Source organism: Chelonus insularis, unplaced genomic scaffold, assembly GCF_013357705.1.
Source record: "Chelonus insularis isolate UGA/USDA-ARS -01 unplaced genomic scaffold, ASM1335770v1 contig_404_pilon, whole genome shotgun sequence".
Classification (NCBI taxonomy): Eukaryota; Metazoa; Arthropoda; class Insecta; order Hymenoptera; family Braconidae; genus Chelonus; species Chelonus insularis.
This window is the reverse complement of record NW_023276561.1, coordinates 632,599-646,931: the sequence shown is the minus strand read 5'-3', so window position 1 is coordinate 646,931 and position 14,333 is coordinate 632,599. Positions and strand designations below refer to the sequence as shown.

Below are 14,333 nucleotides of genomic sequence, written 5' to 3'. Positions count from 1 at the left end.
ATGACTTTCTGTTTCCTTTCTAGAGCTACCAAAAACAATCTGTTGTTGCTATATAAATTTCTTTCTATGTGCTAATTGTTTCAACTTTTTTCTTCTTCCGTAATTAATTATTTTGCCTTTAATAATATAAATCCTTCTTTCCTTTTTCCTATTTTTTTATTTTCTTTATTCCCCATTCTCGTCCAAATTTCTACTGTCTTTTATTTCTTAAAGACGTAATTTATTAAAAAAAACTGCAAACATACAAAATTAATAAATATTTCCAACCGTTTATGTATTCAGACATATTTATATTCACTTTAATGATTGTTAGGCATTTAATTAGTTCATTCATTTCCCAATAATTATTGGCATCCATCAATCACTAAATATGGAACTTGATAAATAATTTTATTTATTCAACAAATTGTTATCTGTAAAAAAGTATTTCATTTCCGATTGTTGTGGAGCTTTTTTTTTATTGAATTTAAAAAAATAAAATTCTATTTATTTTAACTGTAAATAATTTTTACATTTTCTCCCACTTTAACAATCTTTCATTTAAACGAATTAATTAGTTTGTTGGAATGAAGTTCAATTCGATCGCTAAGTAATAAAAAATGTACAAAGTTTAAGAATAAGTTGTAAAACTGTATGAACAAAATGTTATCAATAAATGTCTTTCATAATGCGATTATTTACGAATCACTAGAGATAAGGATAGAAAAAAAATGTGCATTTCGTGGCAATAGTTTTCTAAAAGCGAAATTAAATAGTCAATTATCGAAAGTAATGAAAAGTGAAGTGGAATATTTTTCAGATGGTATTGGAGAAATTTCAATTAAATAACGATTGCACTAATCCCAGAGATTTATAGATTATACTGTGAATGTAGAATGATTTCAGTTGAAATAGATTTACAACCAATGTTTAGAGTCAATAAAGTAAATGGTCGACTTCCGTTGAGTATTGAACGACAATATAAACTTAGTAACTGTGGTGTGAGTGGCCTGCAAGTTCAGCCCAGTGACCACATTCTTGTTAGCCAACTGCTTTTAATTATTTACTGTATTTTACAGAAGAATCGATGAACGTAGAGGGAAGTAGAACGTAGAAAGTTTTAAGAACATATCGATAACAGCAACTCATAAAAAAAATATTTTGTTAAAAAAATCTTAAACTTTTTTTTTACAATGTTTTTACTCATCTAACCAGTTCATCTGAAGACTTTCGTAAAACATTGTCAATGTATTTTATTTTTTTATCTTCTTACCTCAACTTTATTTATTTTTGTTTTCTATTTTCTCTAAAAAAAAACATTATTCCGGCAAAGTATTTTCAAAAGGAGTGAAATTAGATAAACCTTTCATTACTTTAAAAAAATAAGTTTATTATATTTTTTAATTTTATTTATACTACCTTTTACATTGTATATTTTATAAGTAATTTACATAAAAATGATGAAATTTATTTTAACCTAAAAGCTTAAAAATTTAAATAAATAAATATTTTTTGCCCTATGGTAGAATTTTTAAAGCATATATTATCTGTTCACTAATTACAACGAAAATAGTGTTTTTTTAAACACTAGTCAAGTAATCATGAATTATTTAAAAAGCTATCTGTACACAAGCTATTTTTGACAAGGACAAAGTGCAAAATGTGAATTAGTCATCATGGGCCGTCATAAATTCATGATTTATGATAAGAATAAAATAGATTTAGTTGCAAGCAAGCACGAAATCGCAAATACGACATAGCCTTTCATTTCATTCTGAAAATGGAATATTCTAAGGAGCATATTTTTTTTTATAAATTCATGAACAATAGCTTGCAAAGAATCCTACTTCTTCAATAGAATATTAAAAAGATGAAAATATTATGATTACAGGTTGTCAAAGCTGCAAGCCCCGTTCTATTGAGAGTCATTGTACTTGGAGCATTTTTTATTTATTGTACGGTAAGTACAATTTAGATAATTTATAATTAAATATATATATAAACTATTTAGTAAGCTATTAATAGCCTCAATATGAATTAAATTGGAATAGTAACCATACTTTAGTTAAAAATATTTGATTGAAATTTAAATGACTGGATTTTATTGAGCAAGCGTGTAAACGAGGTGTGATTAAATTCCGTGACTAGAAACGTTCAAAGCAAAAATAATTGAGTCAATAAAAAAAGCGTACGGTAAATGTTTTTTTTTTGTCCAATGGATTTATCAGATATATGTAACTATAAATTGTACGTTAATCCAGTTGGAAAAACTTTAATTAGATTTTGATGATCTATTTAAAAAACCAGAAAGAAGGATATTAAAATAATTCAATCGTGTCATTCGTTTAAATTTAAAACCATTCCATAACGTGCACACGATTGAAAAATATCCCTAGTTATAATTATGAGAATGAAATTTTATATGATTTCCATATTTATTTTATAGATCAAATTTGTTGGAAATTTATCATGGCATAATTGGGAAAATTTCTGCTCGTAGATAAATAAAATTGAATGTAAATTCAGGTAGATTTTAAATTTTGATAAATATAGATTTTTAATACTGTATTGAAATCATATGATACACGTTTATGCTAAAACATTCATTTTGAATTTCAAATTTTGTTTTTTAATGCATCAATATTTTCCTAAATTAATAAAACAATTCTGAATCAGTTGAAACATTCTACTGTTTTTTTTTTCTCGAATATTTCATTGAATAGTAGAAAAATAGATTGAAATATTTTACCTGAGTATACATTGATTTCTCTGATAACATTCGATAGTATCAAGCTTGTATTTTGAATATTCAACTTGATGAATAATAATAATTTTACAGACAATTGTCATGTATCCACGTCCAAATGTCGTGACGTGCACTGTACGAGTCTGGCTTCGGGAAATTGGATTTTCCCTTACCTACGGCGCTCTTATGCTGAAAACTTGGAGGTAAAAAAATTTTTGATTATGCTATGAATTTAATAACTTTGAAAAATGATGTAAAGAGTAACGAGTTTTTATCAATCAAAATTGTATGAGAGAACAACAATCATCGAAAGAAATGAAAAAAATCCAGTAGTTAGATATTCAAAGTTATAACTGATACGATGCATATTTGAATTATGAAAACTTCAAGCACACGTTCTCCTACATTGTAGTGATTCAAAAAATGCCAGTGAATTCGTTTCAACAGTGGATAAGCTTTTCTCAATTTTTGGAGAGAGGATAGCAGAAAACTAAAATGAATATAGATCCATTTATTAAATGTCCTTTCAAAGCTCTACTATGCTTTGATATCGTTTTTTGGCATAATCCCCTCGAATTTCTTTAGTCCATGAAAATTGGTTAACGCTTCTGACAAAAAAATTCCTTTGATTTATTTTATGCTGTCCCTCCAATAGTGTCGAAAGTCTATAAATATTTCTAAATAATTCATTTTTTTGTGTTTAAAAAAAAATAACTTACATAGAGAGAAAGGAATTGGAAATTTTACTCCAATAAATAGTAGTCTGTCGTTTCGGATATAAAAATGGCAATAAACAATTGTTTAATTAGTGTACATTACAATTTTTTCTTGTAACAATTTTATTACACTATCAGATTGTAATATTTTGTATTTATTTTTATATAATTCACAATTTTCATTTATAATACATTTTTTACAAGAAAAAATGGTAATGTGAGGGAAGAGGGGGTAAAATGGAACGCCATGAAGAAATTTTAATAATTTTTAATGCATTTATCAATTAAAGGATTAATAAAAAAAAGTGCAATAAGCGTTTTTAAACTTATTTTAATAAATTAGTACATTTTCTTGAGCCTTTTATTTTGCCCACCATTTTCTTTTACTAATTAAACAATTACTTATTGCCATTTTCGTACCTGAAGTGACAAACTACTATTTATTGGAGTAAACTTTCCAATTCCTTTCTCTCGGTGTTGATTAGAAAAAAAAATTTCCAATTGCATAACTATGTTAATAATTTCAATGAAATTTGTATGAAAGTTAGAAGCTTCATATCATTAAAGTTATTTCACCCGGCGGCACTGGTAATCAATTAACTAACAGTAACTATGTTACTGGTGATAATCATGTCACACGTATCTCTGAAGTTGCTACTGGTTTCCGGCTGTAACCCTCGATATTTTCGTGATTAAACATTTTATTTGATACTTCAAAATTCGTTTTACCAGAATACGTTCAAATAAATCATATTAAAATTGTTGGAAGAATAAAAATAAAACTTTAACCTTATTGTTTTGATAATGAATGATAAATAAGTGTACTCGTATAAAAATGGGGTAATTTTTATATGAAAGGAATTTAATTGATGAAATTATATCTGATTACAGAATATCTGTGATATTTCGTGTCAAATCGGCCAAAGCAGTGAAAATTACAGACATGAATTTGCTAAAACGACTTGGAATAATAGTCACGATATTCAGTGTGTTTCTTGGAATCCGAACAATCGTTGCACCACCGGTAGTAATTGTTGGAAGAACTGCTGATGACCTCAAGGCATATCTTTGCCGGACAGACTGGTGGGATCATAGTTTTACAACTCGTAAGTTTGTTTCATTTTTTTTAGTAAGTAAATAATGAATTATTTCAAAAATTAACATTCAACTATTCGACCTATTTTTTTAAAAAACAGCTTAATTTTCTTCAATTAATTGTACCGGCAAATACATGTGTGTGTGTGTGTGTCTTGGGTCTGAGTATGTGTTTATGAAAACAACGTGGACTACAAACAATATGATGTCGATTCCGTTTTGGTCCCAGTCAAGCGTAGCAATGTCAACATGATTCGAGAAAAGTTTTATTCGATTCATCGGTGCAGTCGTTTTTTATTTAAATTAAAAAATATTATCTAAAAATGAAGCAGTGGAAATGACTGCGAAACAGTGGATATTCACTATTTTGGAGTTATGAAAGTATCACTGTTTGAATCACCGACATTATTATAACTTTAAATATTTATTGATTTATTTTTAAAGAATGAGTACCGGAAAATTGTTTATTTGCTTTTTTTAACAGCTCATATTGTAAAATCAGTATTTAAAGTTTTCAATTTTTCATAAACTTGTTATAAAACAGCAATTACTTAAAATAACTTTGAAAACAAAAAATACCAGTAATGATGGAAAAAAAATTATAAATTGAATATCATTAATTGAATGAATGCAAAGTTTGATTGTCGGTGTAGAGTAAGTTTCTTGGCTATCAATTTCGATTGAATTTTTCAGTAATTGATAGAAATTTAGTAATCATTTTACAATTCTTACTGAATTATACAAAATACCGCTAAAATCTTAAACTCAAAGTTACTTGATCATACAAACAAGTAGCTGTGTAGTGATTAAGTAGTAGAGTCCTGGACCAAAGACATCAAATATGAGTAAATTTACCATGTACACAACGAAATTTACTGCAATATGATCATAGTAAATATTATATGATCAGTCCATATTTAGAAGTTTTATTCCAAAAAGTATTTCGATTCAATATTGTAAATAATAATTTTATATTATTCTAAAATTTCCATCATAAACTTCAATACAACCTTATCTATAAAATAGTTTATTTTTTATTCCAACGGTACTCCCAAAAAAATTATAATCTACCGTTTTTTTATATTACATTAGATTGCTAATGTTCTGTAATTTAATCGATCGATGAATATAATTTCGATATTTTCTTAAAACTGCTTCTTGGTCTTATTTCTCTTGAGATTTTGGTACTTAAAATAAGTGTAGCACACTTTCAAACTGGAGCAGCGAGTTATGTAAATTTAATGTTTTTCTTTTGATGATAATCAGTATGGATAATATCTCTCAAATAATGCTTCTAATAAAATTTATGATCACCGCCACAAGCAACAAGTGCTATTTTGATTTTATCGATAAAATGAATTAAAAAAAAATTAAGTCAAAGGGAGAAAGTTAATTAGATTCACAAAATAACTTTTTGATAGTTTGGTTTTAGCATGGTTTTATTTAAATTCATCAAATCGTATAATATTTTCAGATTTTTCATTCACACTTCATTACTACCACTCAAAGTATAAAATTGAAGTAATTAAAATTTTTCTATAAACTCGGTTTTCCTCTTCAATTATACTCTCAATTTAGTCGAAAACACATTTGAGAATTAATAATGAGTACGAAAATTGAAATCCGAGAAAATCTTTTGGAAAGACTTTCTTAATATTAATATTTCACTTTTCCATAAATGAATATTATTATGCGTGGACAAAATGAACGTAGAGCTTTTTGAAAGCTGTTTCCATTAGCATTTTGTCACCTCAGAGCAACTGTATTAATGAAATGGTAATGAACGTACAGAGATGAAAGATCAACTTTTTAACGTTATAATAAATCAAGTAATATTATGTTCATTGGCAATTAAATGAAATGAAAGTAATTAAACCGATTAAATCTGTAAATAAAAAAAAAACGTTTTTATAATTGTATACTTTTAGTTCTAATAATATGTAAATATAAATAAATTTAAAAAGAAGTTGTTATATTGATTCAAAACAAATCAGTAATTAAAATGATCAACAGCGAAATGTTGTGGAAATTCATATAGTTTTATCACATTTACTAATTCATAAATGTGAATTTAATATTTGAACATCTAAGTTACTTATGAATTATGATTGCCTTTTGATTCATTTATTATGATTGATCATATTCTATTCGTTATTAGAATCGATATAATTTTCATTATTTTTTGACGAATGACGTGCAAGCATAAGACTTCTTAATCTAGAAATTATTTTAAAATTTTTCAGAAGACTTTTTTTACATCCGCCATTTTTTCAACTTCAAAATTATTTGTTCAATAAGAATCTTTTTATTCACATCATTTTTTTTTAAATGTCAATAGGTTAATTAAAATGGACTCTATCTCCTTACTATGACAATAGCTTATACAAAAGTAATTTTTATTAAAAAAAAATTTTTTTTTTGTGCGGAAGCATTTTTTTTTTACTTTGAAATTTTTCATTAATGTTGGGAGTTAGTACATCATATATACCATAGTTTGTAGAAGCTTTTTTACTATCATTTTCAATGATATTTCCTTCCAGAGTTGAATTCCATTTGTATGTATAACCAATGTGTGAATTTTGTATTTGTTTTTTTCAAATTTTTAATACATTCGAATCTCCCTTTTGTTACATATTTGGCAACGACCTGCTCTGTTTGCTACATTCAAATAGTGATCGTTTTATCACAAAAAAAAAGAGTCAATACTGTTTTGCAGTAATTTTTATTGACTTATTTTGGAAGATTAAGTATTCTTCTGTAGAAATGTTAGTGTGGCTTTTATTAAGTTATAATTAATAATTCTCATTGGTATTCAGACATGCTCATATAAGGACTGTCACAATAAGCTTTACATGTTTTCAAGTTTTTTGATGAATACCTTTATCTTACTAATGAGCGTAATCCTTTGGGTATATCATCGTTCTATAGTCTCAATAACAAAGTTCTCTTATTATCATCAACTTTGGAGGTCCTTTATTGAATAACTATACTGTAAATAATATTCAAAATCTTTAAGAACTTTACTGTGATGTTCAGAGACTTGGTGTGCCTTTAATTATTAAAAAAAAGATGTTTTGATTTTAATTTTTTTTTTTTTTTAGTATGCAATACAATGAAAGTAATTTAATCTCAACTTTTCTTGAGGAAACTTATTTTTCACTAAATTATTTTACTACAGCTTTTAGTAAATTTTACATTCACGATATTGATGGTTGAAGTTTTAGATTAATGAATATTAAAAAATAACAGAAAAAATTTTCTGAGCAAAAAGTTAAAATTAGTACGTTCAGTTTCTTGAGTAAAGAATCTACTAGAGTTTGTTCATTTCTAGTGACGACGTTCGTTTAAAAGCTCAGATAGTTTTATTTTTTTGTTAAGATATTGAATGCCTGAGGCAGATTGACTGAAGTATCATGCTATTAAAAATGATAAGAAAAAGAAAATTCCATTATACGTTGGTGAAGAAAAAATAGCAGAAGTAACAGAATATTTCATGAGGATTATAGAAAAACTTGATTAAATTCAAACTCTAGTTTTTTTTAGAAGATATTATCCTTAAAGCTGTACTTTTAATTACTTGTATGAACAAAAATATTTTTCTTTAACAAAGAATCAAAAATTCATTTCTGCAGCATTTTAATTTTGTTTTTTTATAATACAAATCAATTAATGCAATGCATTATAAAAACTCATAACACACTTTTAAACATCTAATGCTTTTAAAAATGGTTTTATAAATAAATTTATATAATAATATAGTTTATTAATTAATTAATATAAATTTAATCCAACTTTATTTATTATATAATATATTGTATTGCTAATCACGTCTACACCAGCACTTCTCATTCGAGGATTCCATACAGGCTTTATCCGAGCATGTATTAAAGCTCAAATTTCAGAGATGAGTGTCAATTGAAATAATAATTAACGTCGTGTTGTATTAATAATCATGACTCTTAGTGTATCATTTTTCGTCTTATTTACGATGTAACTTTTTTTTCTCAAAATTAACTTAGAAAATGGGATCAATTACAAAAACTTACCAAATAGGAAGTTAAAATATATCCAAAGAAATACGGTTTTCACAATGTATGTATTTATACTCTTTTTTTAAAGGCGGACTTTCGAGAATTGATATGCCACCTAGCGGTAATAACCAAGAACTAAATACTTACAAGTACACAAATGCTAAAACTCTTGATTTCTCCTTCATTTATGATCATTAAATTTTAAAATCTTTGAAAATATGTTAAATTATAACTCCTTGACATTTAATAAACTACGTGAGATTGAAAATTCACATGTATATTTAATTTTCGTATTAAAAAAAAATTTCCTTACATGTTAGGGTAGACATGATTGAAAAAATAATGAATGTGAGCGGAATAAAAAAATTTTTAAATAAAATAAACAACGTTATAAGTAACCTTCATGTCAAAGTTGTCGAAGAATAGTGACTTATTGTTGACGACTAAAAATTACTTTCTGACGCACTGTAAAAAATGTTTAATACTTGACTGAAAAATTCTTCGCAAGTAATTATTATTCCACATAGAGTGTAAAACTTCAATTAAAGCAGCACAAGGTTCATTCTCGAATATGTAATAATTTTTAGTCGATCTTTTTTTTTTGAAAAAATATGCTCAGAATACAATATATATTTTCCGCAGAGAATGTCAACTTTAATGTAAAAGTCTCTATTATTTAATTAATAATTTTTCAAATGATTAATACTATGTAATATATTAATATTTAATTTTATTAACAATTAAAAAACTATTTTTCAGTTGAAGTCATGTTTCTTATATGGGGAATAAGGCTGTGCATAGTGGTGAGAAAAGCTCCATCGGAATTTAATGAAAGTCGTTTCATCTCAATGGCTATCTACAATGAGTTTCTATTATCAGTCTTCTTGAATGTATCCATGTAAGTTATTTTCAGTGTTATTTTTTTATTACTTCCGTAAATAGTTCAACATGGCACTAAATGTTCCCAATATACTTATATTCAGTACATTTTCGCAAATAACCTCTACTTCTAGTAACCGATGCATGCTTGTTGCAATATTCGTTATTGTCAACCACAGAGTTTTATTGCCAAATAGTTTCGGGCTCATAGAGTTAATTACAACTCTTGTTCTTCTTCTATGCATAATTTTAGATGAAATGGCGTTATGCATCATATCATCTATTAGTTATAAAGAGATGCAAATGCATGATGAAACAGTTCAGAAAGTTCAATATTTACAAGTTCATTGTACATATTGAATTTCAATCAAGCTAGATAGATAGTTAACATATTTCATCTTACAGCATACACATATCTATATATTGTAAAATATTTGAAGTAATGTGATATGTGTTGGATAGGTATGACGAATTTGTTATCAGCAACGTTCCAGTAGTTAGTTTATGTTTAGTTTAAGACTGAGACTCGAACTAACAAGACATATTAATCTGTCTTATTTAATGAACTTTTAATTGATTTTTAATCATCTTTGGAGTTCTCATTTTGTTATGGCTTACAATATATACTTTTTTATTAGAGCATATATGTTCTTTTGTTCATTGTAACTATTGTTAATATCAGTAGAAAAAAAATAATAATCTTGTGAAAAACATCTGCAGTATGAACAATAGAACAGCTTGAAACAGAACTGACAAAACACTCTACAGGATAAGTTGGGTCAGACTGATATGTGAAGAACAATAAAAAACAGCTGTTTATTTAGAATGTCTAAGAGATTAGAAGTTTTAAGAACTCAAACAAATAATCAGACAAAAGTAATCATTTTGATGTAAGACAAAACTCACAAAGAATCTGTGGATTTGATGCTTCAAAAAATTAGTGTTCCATGTATCAATTCTTTTCTTTCAAATATATGTTTTAAAGCAAACTTAACTATTTTTTTTTTTAATAAATTTTTAGTATAAAGTATACTTTGCATAAAAATTTCATTTAAAAAAATTACAAGTCTTATGGAATCAAGTATTCCATGAATAGATGAAGTGTTTTATAAAAGTACATCGCTAAGTAATTTTTTGTAGAAAATTTTCTGTGTACATTTTTAACATGCTTAAATAAGTTAAGTGAAATTATTATTGACATCATCTTAAAAGCTTCGTTCTTTTGTTTATTAATTTTTTAATTACATCGATTGAGATAATTATTATTGACAACAAGGACAATAATCATATCAATATGGTCATATTAAAATTAAAAGTTTATAAAATATTCTTTGGAATACTGATTATAATATAAATATTTTCAATTTTCCCGTGATTATGAATAATTGTATTTAGTTAGGCAGTCTTGTAAAAAATGCAAAAAAATAATGAATAAATTTTTCTTTTTATTTGTTTATATAATAAATGTTAAAAATTAAAAGCATAAATGGATTATATTCTGATTTAAAATATGAGAAAATATTTTTATAAAATATTTAAAACGAAGCTTGTGTATCGAAAATTTTATGAAAATTAATTTTAAAAATTAATGAGATATTAATAAATTTATATTAAAGTATATAAATTTTAATTAACTTAGTCTATACAATGAAATATAGCATTGTTAATTCATATTTCTGTGTTAAACGTTGTAATTAGTGAAATAAAATAATAACAAAAAATTATTAAAAAATTTCTAATGAGTTCAAGCCCTTTGGCGCTTTTCCTGAAAATTTGTGTCGATAGACCAATATTTCTGCAGCTTCTCAATAAACTTTCAAAAGTCTCAATAAACGAAAAAAAAAAATTGACATGCCAACACTTATTCATTTTCGATATATTAAAATTTTTTGACATCAAACATAATGATTCTTTCTCTTTGTGGTAAAATTAGAATTTATTCATCTTTAAAAATATCACTTTATAGAGACAAGCTTGTCTCTTGCAGCAATTTTTTGAAGTATGAACATTTTTAATTAAAATCCTTAACGAATGATTTACTTCAACTGATAAAATCGATATTTTTAGTTTTTTTTAAGTCAAAGTTAAAAATAGTAATACCGAAAAACCATTTATTTTATAATGATGTAATTAATATTTTTCTTAATAAATTACTTTTCCAGGCTTTTCCTCCAGTCACCTGCTAATCCCGATCTTCTCTATATCATTTTCTTTTGTCATACGCAGCTCACAGTAACGCCTCTATTGGGGTTAATATTCGGTAGTAAGGTGAGATAAATATATATATATCCTTTTTATCTAAAAATACATCTTTTTTCTTCCCCAGCATATAAAGTGTAATTATTAAAGATAAAACAGCCATTTATTTTCAACATTTATTTATCGATGGCTCTCCATGAAGATTGAGGATATAAGTATTATCAATTTGGCTTAGATTACAGATCAAGAGTCTATCAATGCATATACACTTGACCCATATGATTCCGATAAATATTTTTCAATCAACCTTGAAAATTGAAAATACTAGACTTTTATAAAAGGAAATTTTTTCTCTTCAATCATTGGACCATACAAATAAATAATTGAGTTTAGAAAAAAATGTGTATCACTTCAAAAATTTTTGTAAAGATCAATCATTACGTAATTAAATTTTTTTTTAAAGCCGGACAAATGAAGGAAGTTTACCCAACGAGTTTTTGTTCATCTAAAGACTTTTCAATGAAAGTTCTTTTGAAATGTGAAGTAATTTGTGGCTTTTATAAGAAATCGCAATGCATAAGTTACATAAATCAATATATATATAAAAATCATTCACATTATCTTATTGAAAATAATTTATATTCAGCTATTTTATTCAATAGTCGATTCATATTTATTATCGTTACTTTAGATAATATATTTGATAGTTCGACCGTTTTTTACGGTTGGAATAACGTGGAAATGTTCTTTTTTTTGCAAGGCTTACGTTGTATTTCGCGGTGGAGGCAAAGAAGATGCAATTGGAAAGCTGCCGGGAGCAACTGGTAAATTTATTGGAAAGACGTGTCGACCGCAAGCATCTAGCAACCAGACAAACTCTATTTCTTTGCAACAGGCCAATTTCACCGAGGAAGGTGATGGAGTTACGGTAAGAAATCTTAGCCAAAAACTCTTCCTTGAAAAACCTTAAATAATTTATCAAAAGTGCGATGCTTGACGGAGTAATTTGTTCCAAAGCTGTGAACTAAATGTAATAAGCTACTCTTAATTAAGTAAACGTCACTTTTTTACATAAATACTAAACATCTATTTTATTTTATTTAGATAAATTAAATCTGACATAAAAACAAAGCAATTATTATTATTTGTTTAAAAGAAAATAATTACTGAGCAAAATGAAGTCACGATTATTGTTTACAAATTTACTTTGCAGGAAGAATTTCGTCGTTTATACACTCAATTAGAAATGTTGCGAGAGAAGAATATGCGATTAGGAAATCGTCATTTAGTTACTAAAATATCAGCAATGCAAGAAGCAGCAAATCGTGCTGATACTAATGTTCCAGCGATTCAAATTGTTTGGTCAACCCTTAAAATAAATGAGTTATCTAGTTCTGCAATAGTAGAGTCAAAAATTGAAGAAAAGTCAAAAGCAGAATCATACAAAACGGATAATAATGAAAATGTAGATGAAACATTATTAAAGAATGAATGTGAATGTATAAGTGGTGAAGATGAAAGTAATGAAATTCCTTCAACTTCGATAAAGCAGCTCGAAAACTCGGCTGACAATAAGGAAACTTTGAGAAACAAATGTGAGAATATTAATCTTGCAACAGCAGAATCGTCATCGTCATCAGCAGCATCATCCAACCCAAATGTTCTAACCGCTACTGTAGAGAATAATGGTGAAGTAATTACTGAAACAAAAGTAAAAGATGGTAAAGAAAGAGATAAAAATAAATCCGGTCACGCTCGTACGCATGCAATTGTCATTAATCTCGACGATAAAAGTAGATTTTCCGAGGAAGTTACAGTTTAAATAGTATATACATGAAATATGTCAGACTGCTTTGTTTTATTGCGAAATATAACTTTATTTTTACAGCTTATTTTCATTACTTGAAAACTGCTTCATTTAACATAGTCATAAAATTCTGCTATAATAATTATTAACTCGGGGCTTTCGTTTTCTACTGAAGTCTATAATTTTATTGCAGAAATAAAAAGATAGAAAATGACAACTGACTTACTGATTGTGACTATGGTTGAATTATTTCTGAAATTTTTTATTTAATTTTCATTTTCTCTAAGTCAGCATTTTTTTTTTCACATGAATGATTAAATTACAAATGGAAAATATCTCTACTTCAATTTTAACAACGTACATTTACATAAAATAGAAAAAAAAAAATTAAATAAAATTATCATTGCCATATTCTCAAAATAATTATTGAAAAAAATGAGATAATTATAAATAATTCATTCAATTTGATGTCAAACATCGAAACACCAAAGCAGATAAATAATAAAAAAATCCAAATATATTGTCTGTTTGTAAAGAGCTTTTCATTTTTGCTTTATTACATGAAGCTTCTGGTACTGTTAATAAACTGTTTTAAGATTTAATATGCTAGCAGTAATTATATATATTCAACAATGTCATTTGGTTTATTTAATTTTCCTGATTAATTAAGTTTGTTGATTTGATCAAATGAATTACTTGATTTCTACTAATTATAATTCATACTGAATCAGTGATAACACGACAGATTTCATATTGCTCACGCTTACGATTGAAATGTATATATATATTATTTATTAAAATAAGCATTAACTGTATATATAATTAAATATTATAATAATAATAAATAATGAAATATTTGTCATATCATCTGAAATATCTAT

At 26.3% G+C, this 14,333-nt stretch overlaps 1 protein-coding gene across 1 annotated transcript in view; it reads left to right on the top strand.

The window, feature by feature from the left end:
* Positions 1-13,681, top strand: part of LOC118069010 (probable G-protein coupled receptor 158) — a 67,760-nt gene extending 54,079 nt beyond the window's left edge. Inside the window, exons 6-12 of the mRNA XM_035086819.1 lie at positions 1,871-1,939; positions 2,819-2,928; positions 4,333-4,547; positions 9,327-9,465; positions 11,609-11,714; positions 12,406-12,573; positions 12,859-13,681. Coding sequence (XP_034942710.1) covers positions 1,871-1,939; positions 2,819-2,928; positions 4,333-4,547; positions 9,327-9,465; positions 11,609-11,714; positions 12,406-12,573; positions 12,859-13,467 — 1,416 coding nt within the window. The 3' untranslated portion in view covers positions 13,468-13,681. The remainder of the gene's footprint in view (positions 1-1,870; positions 1,940-2,818; positions 2,929-4,332; positions 4,548-9,326; positions 9,466-11,608; positions 11,715-12,405; positions 12,574-12,858) is intronic.
* Positions 13,682-14,333: the final 652 nt, after the last annotated feature.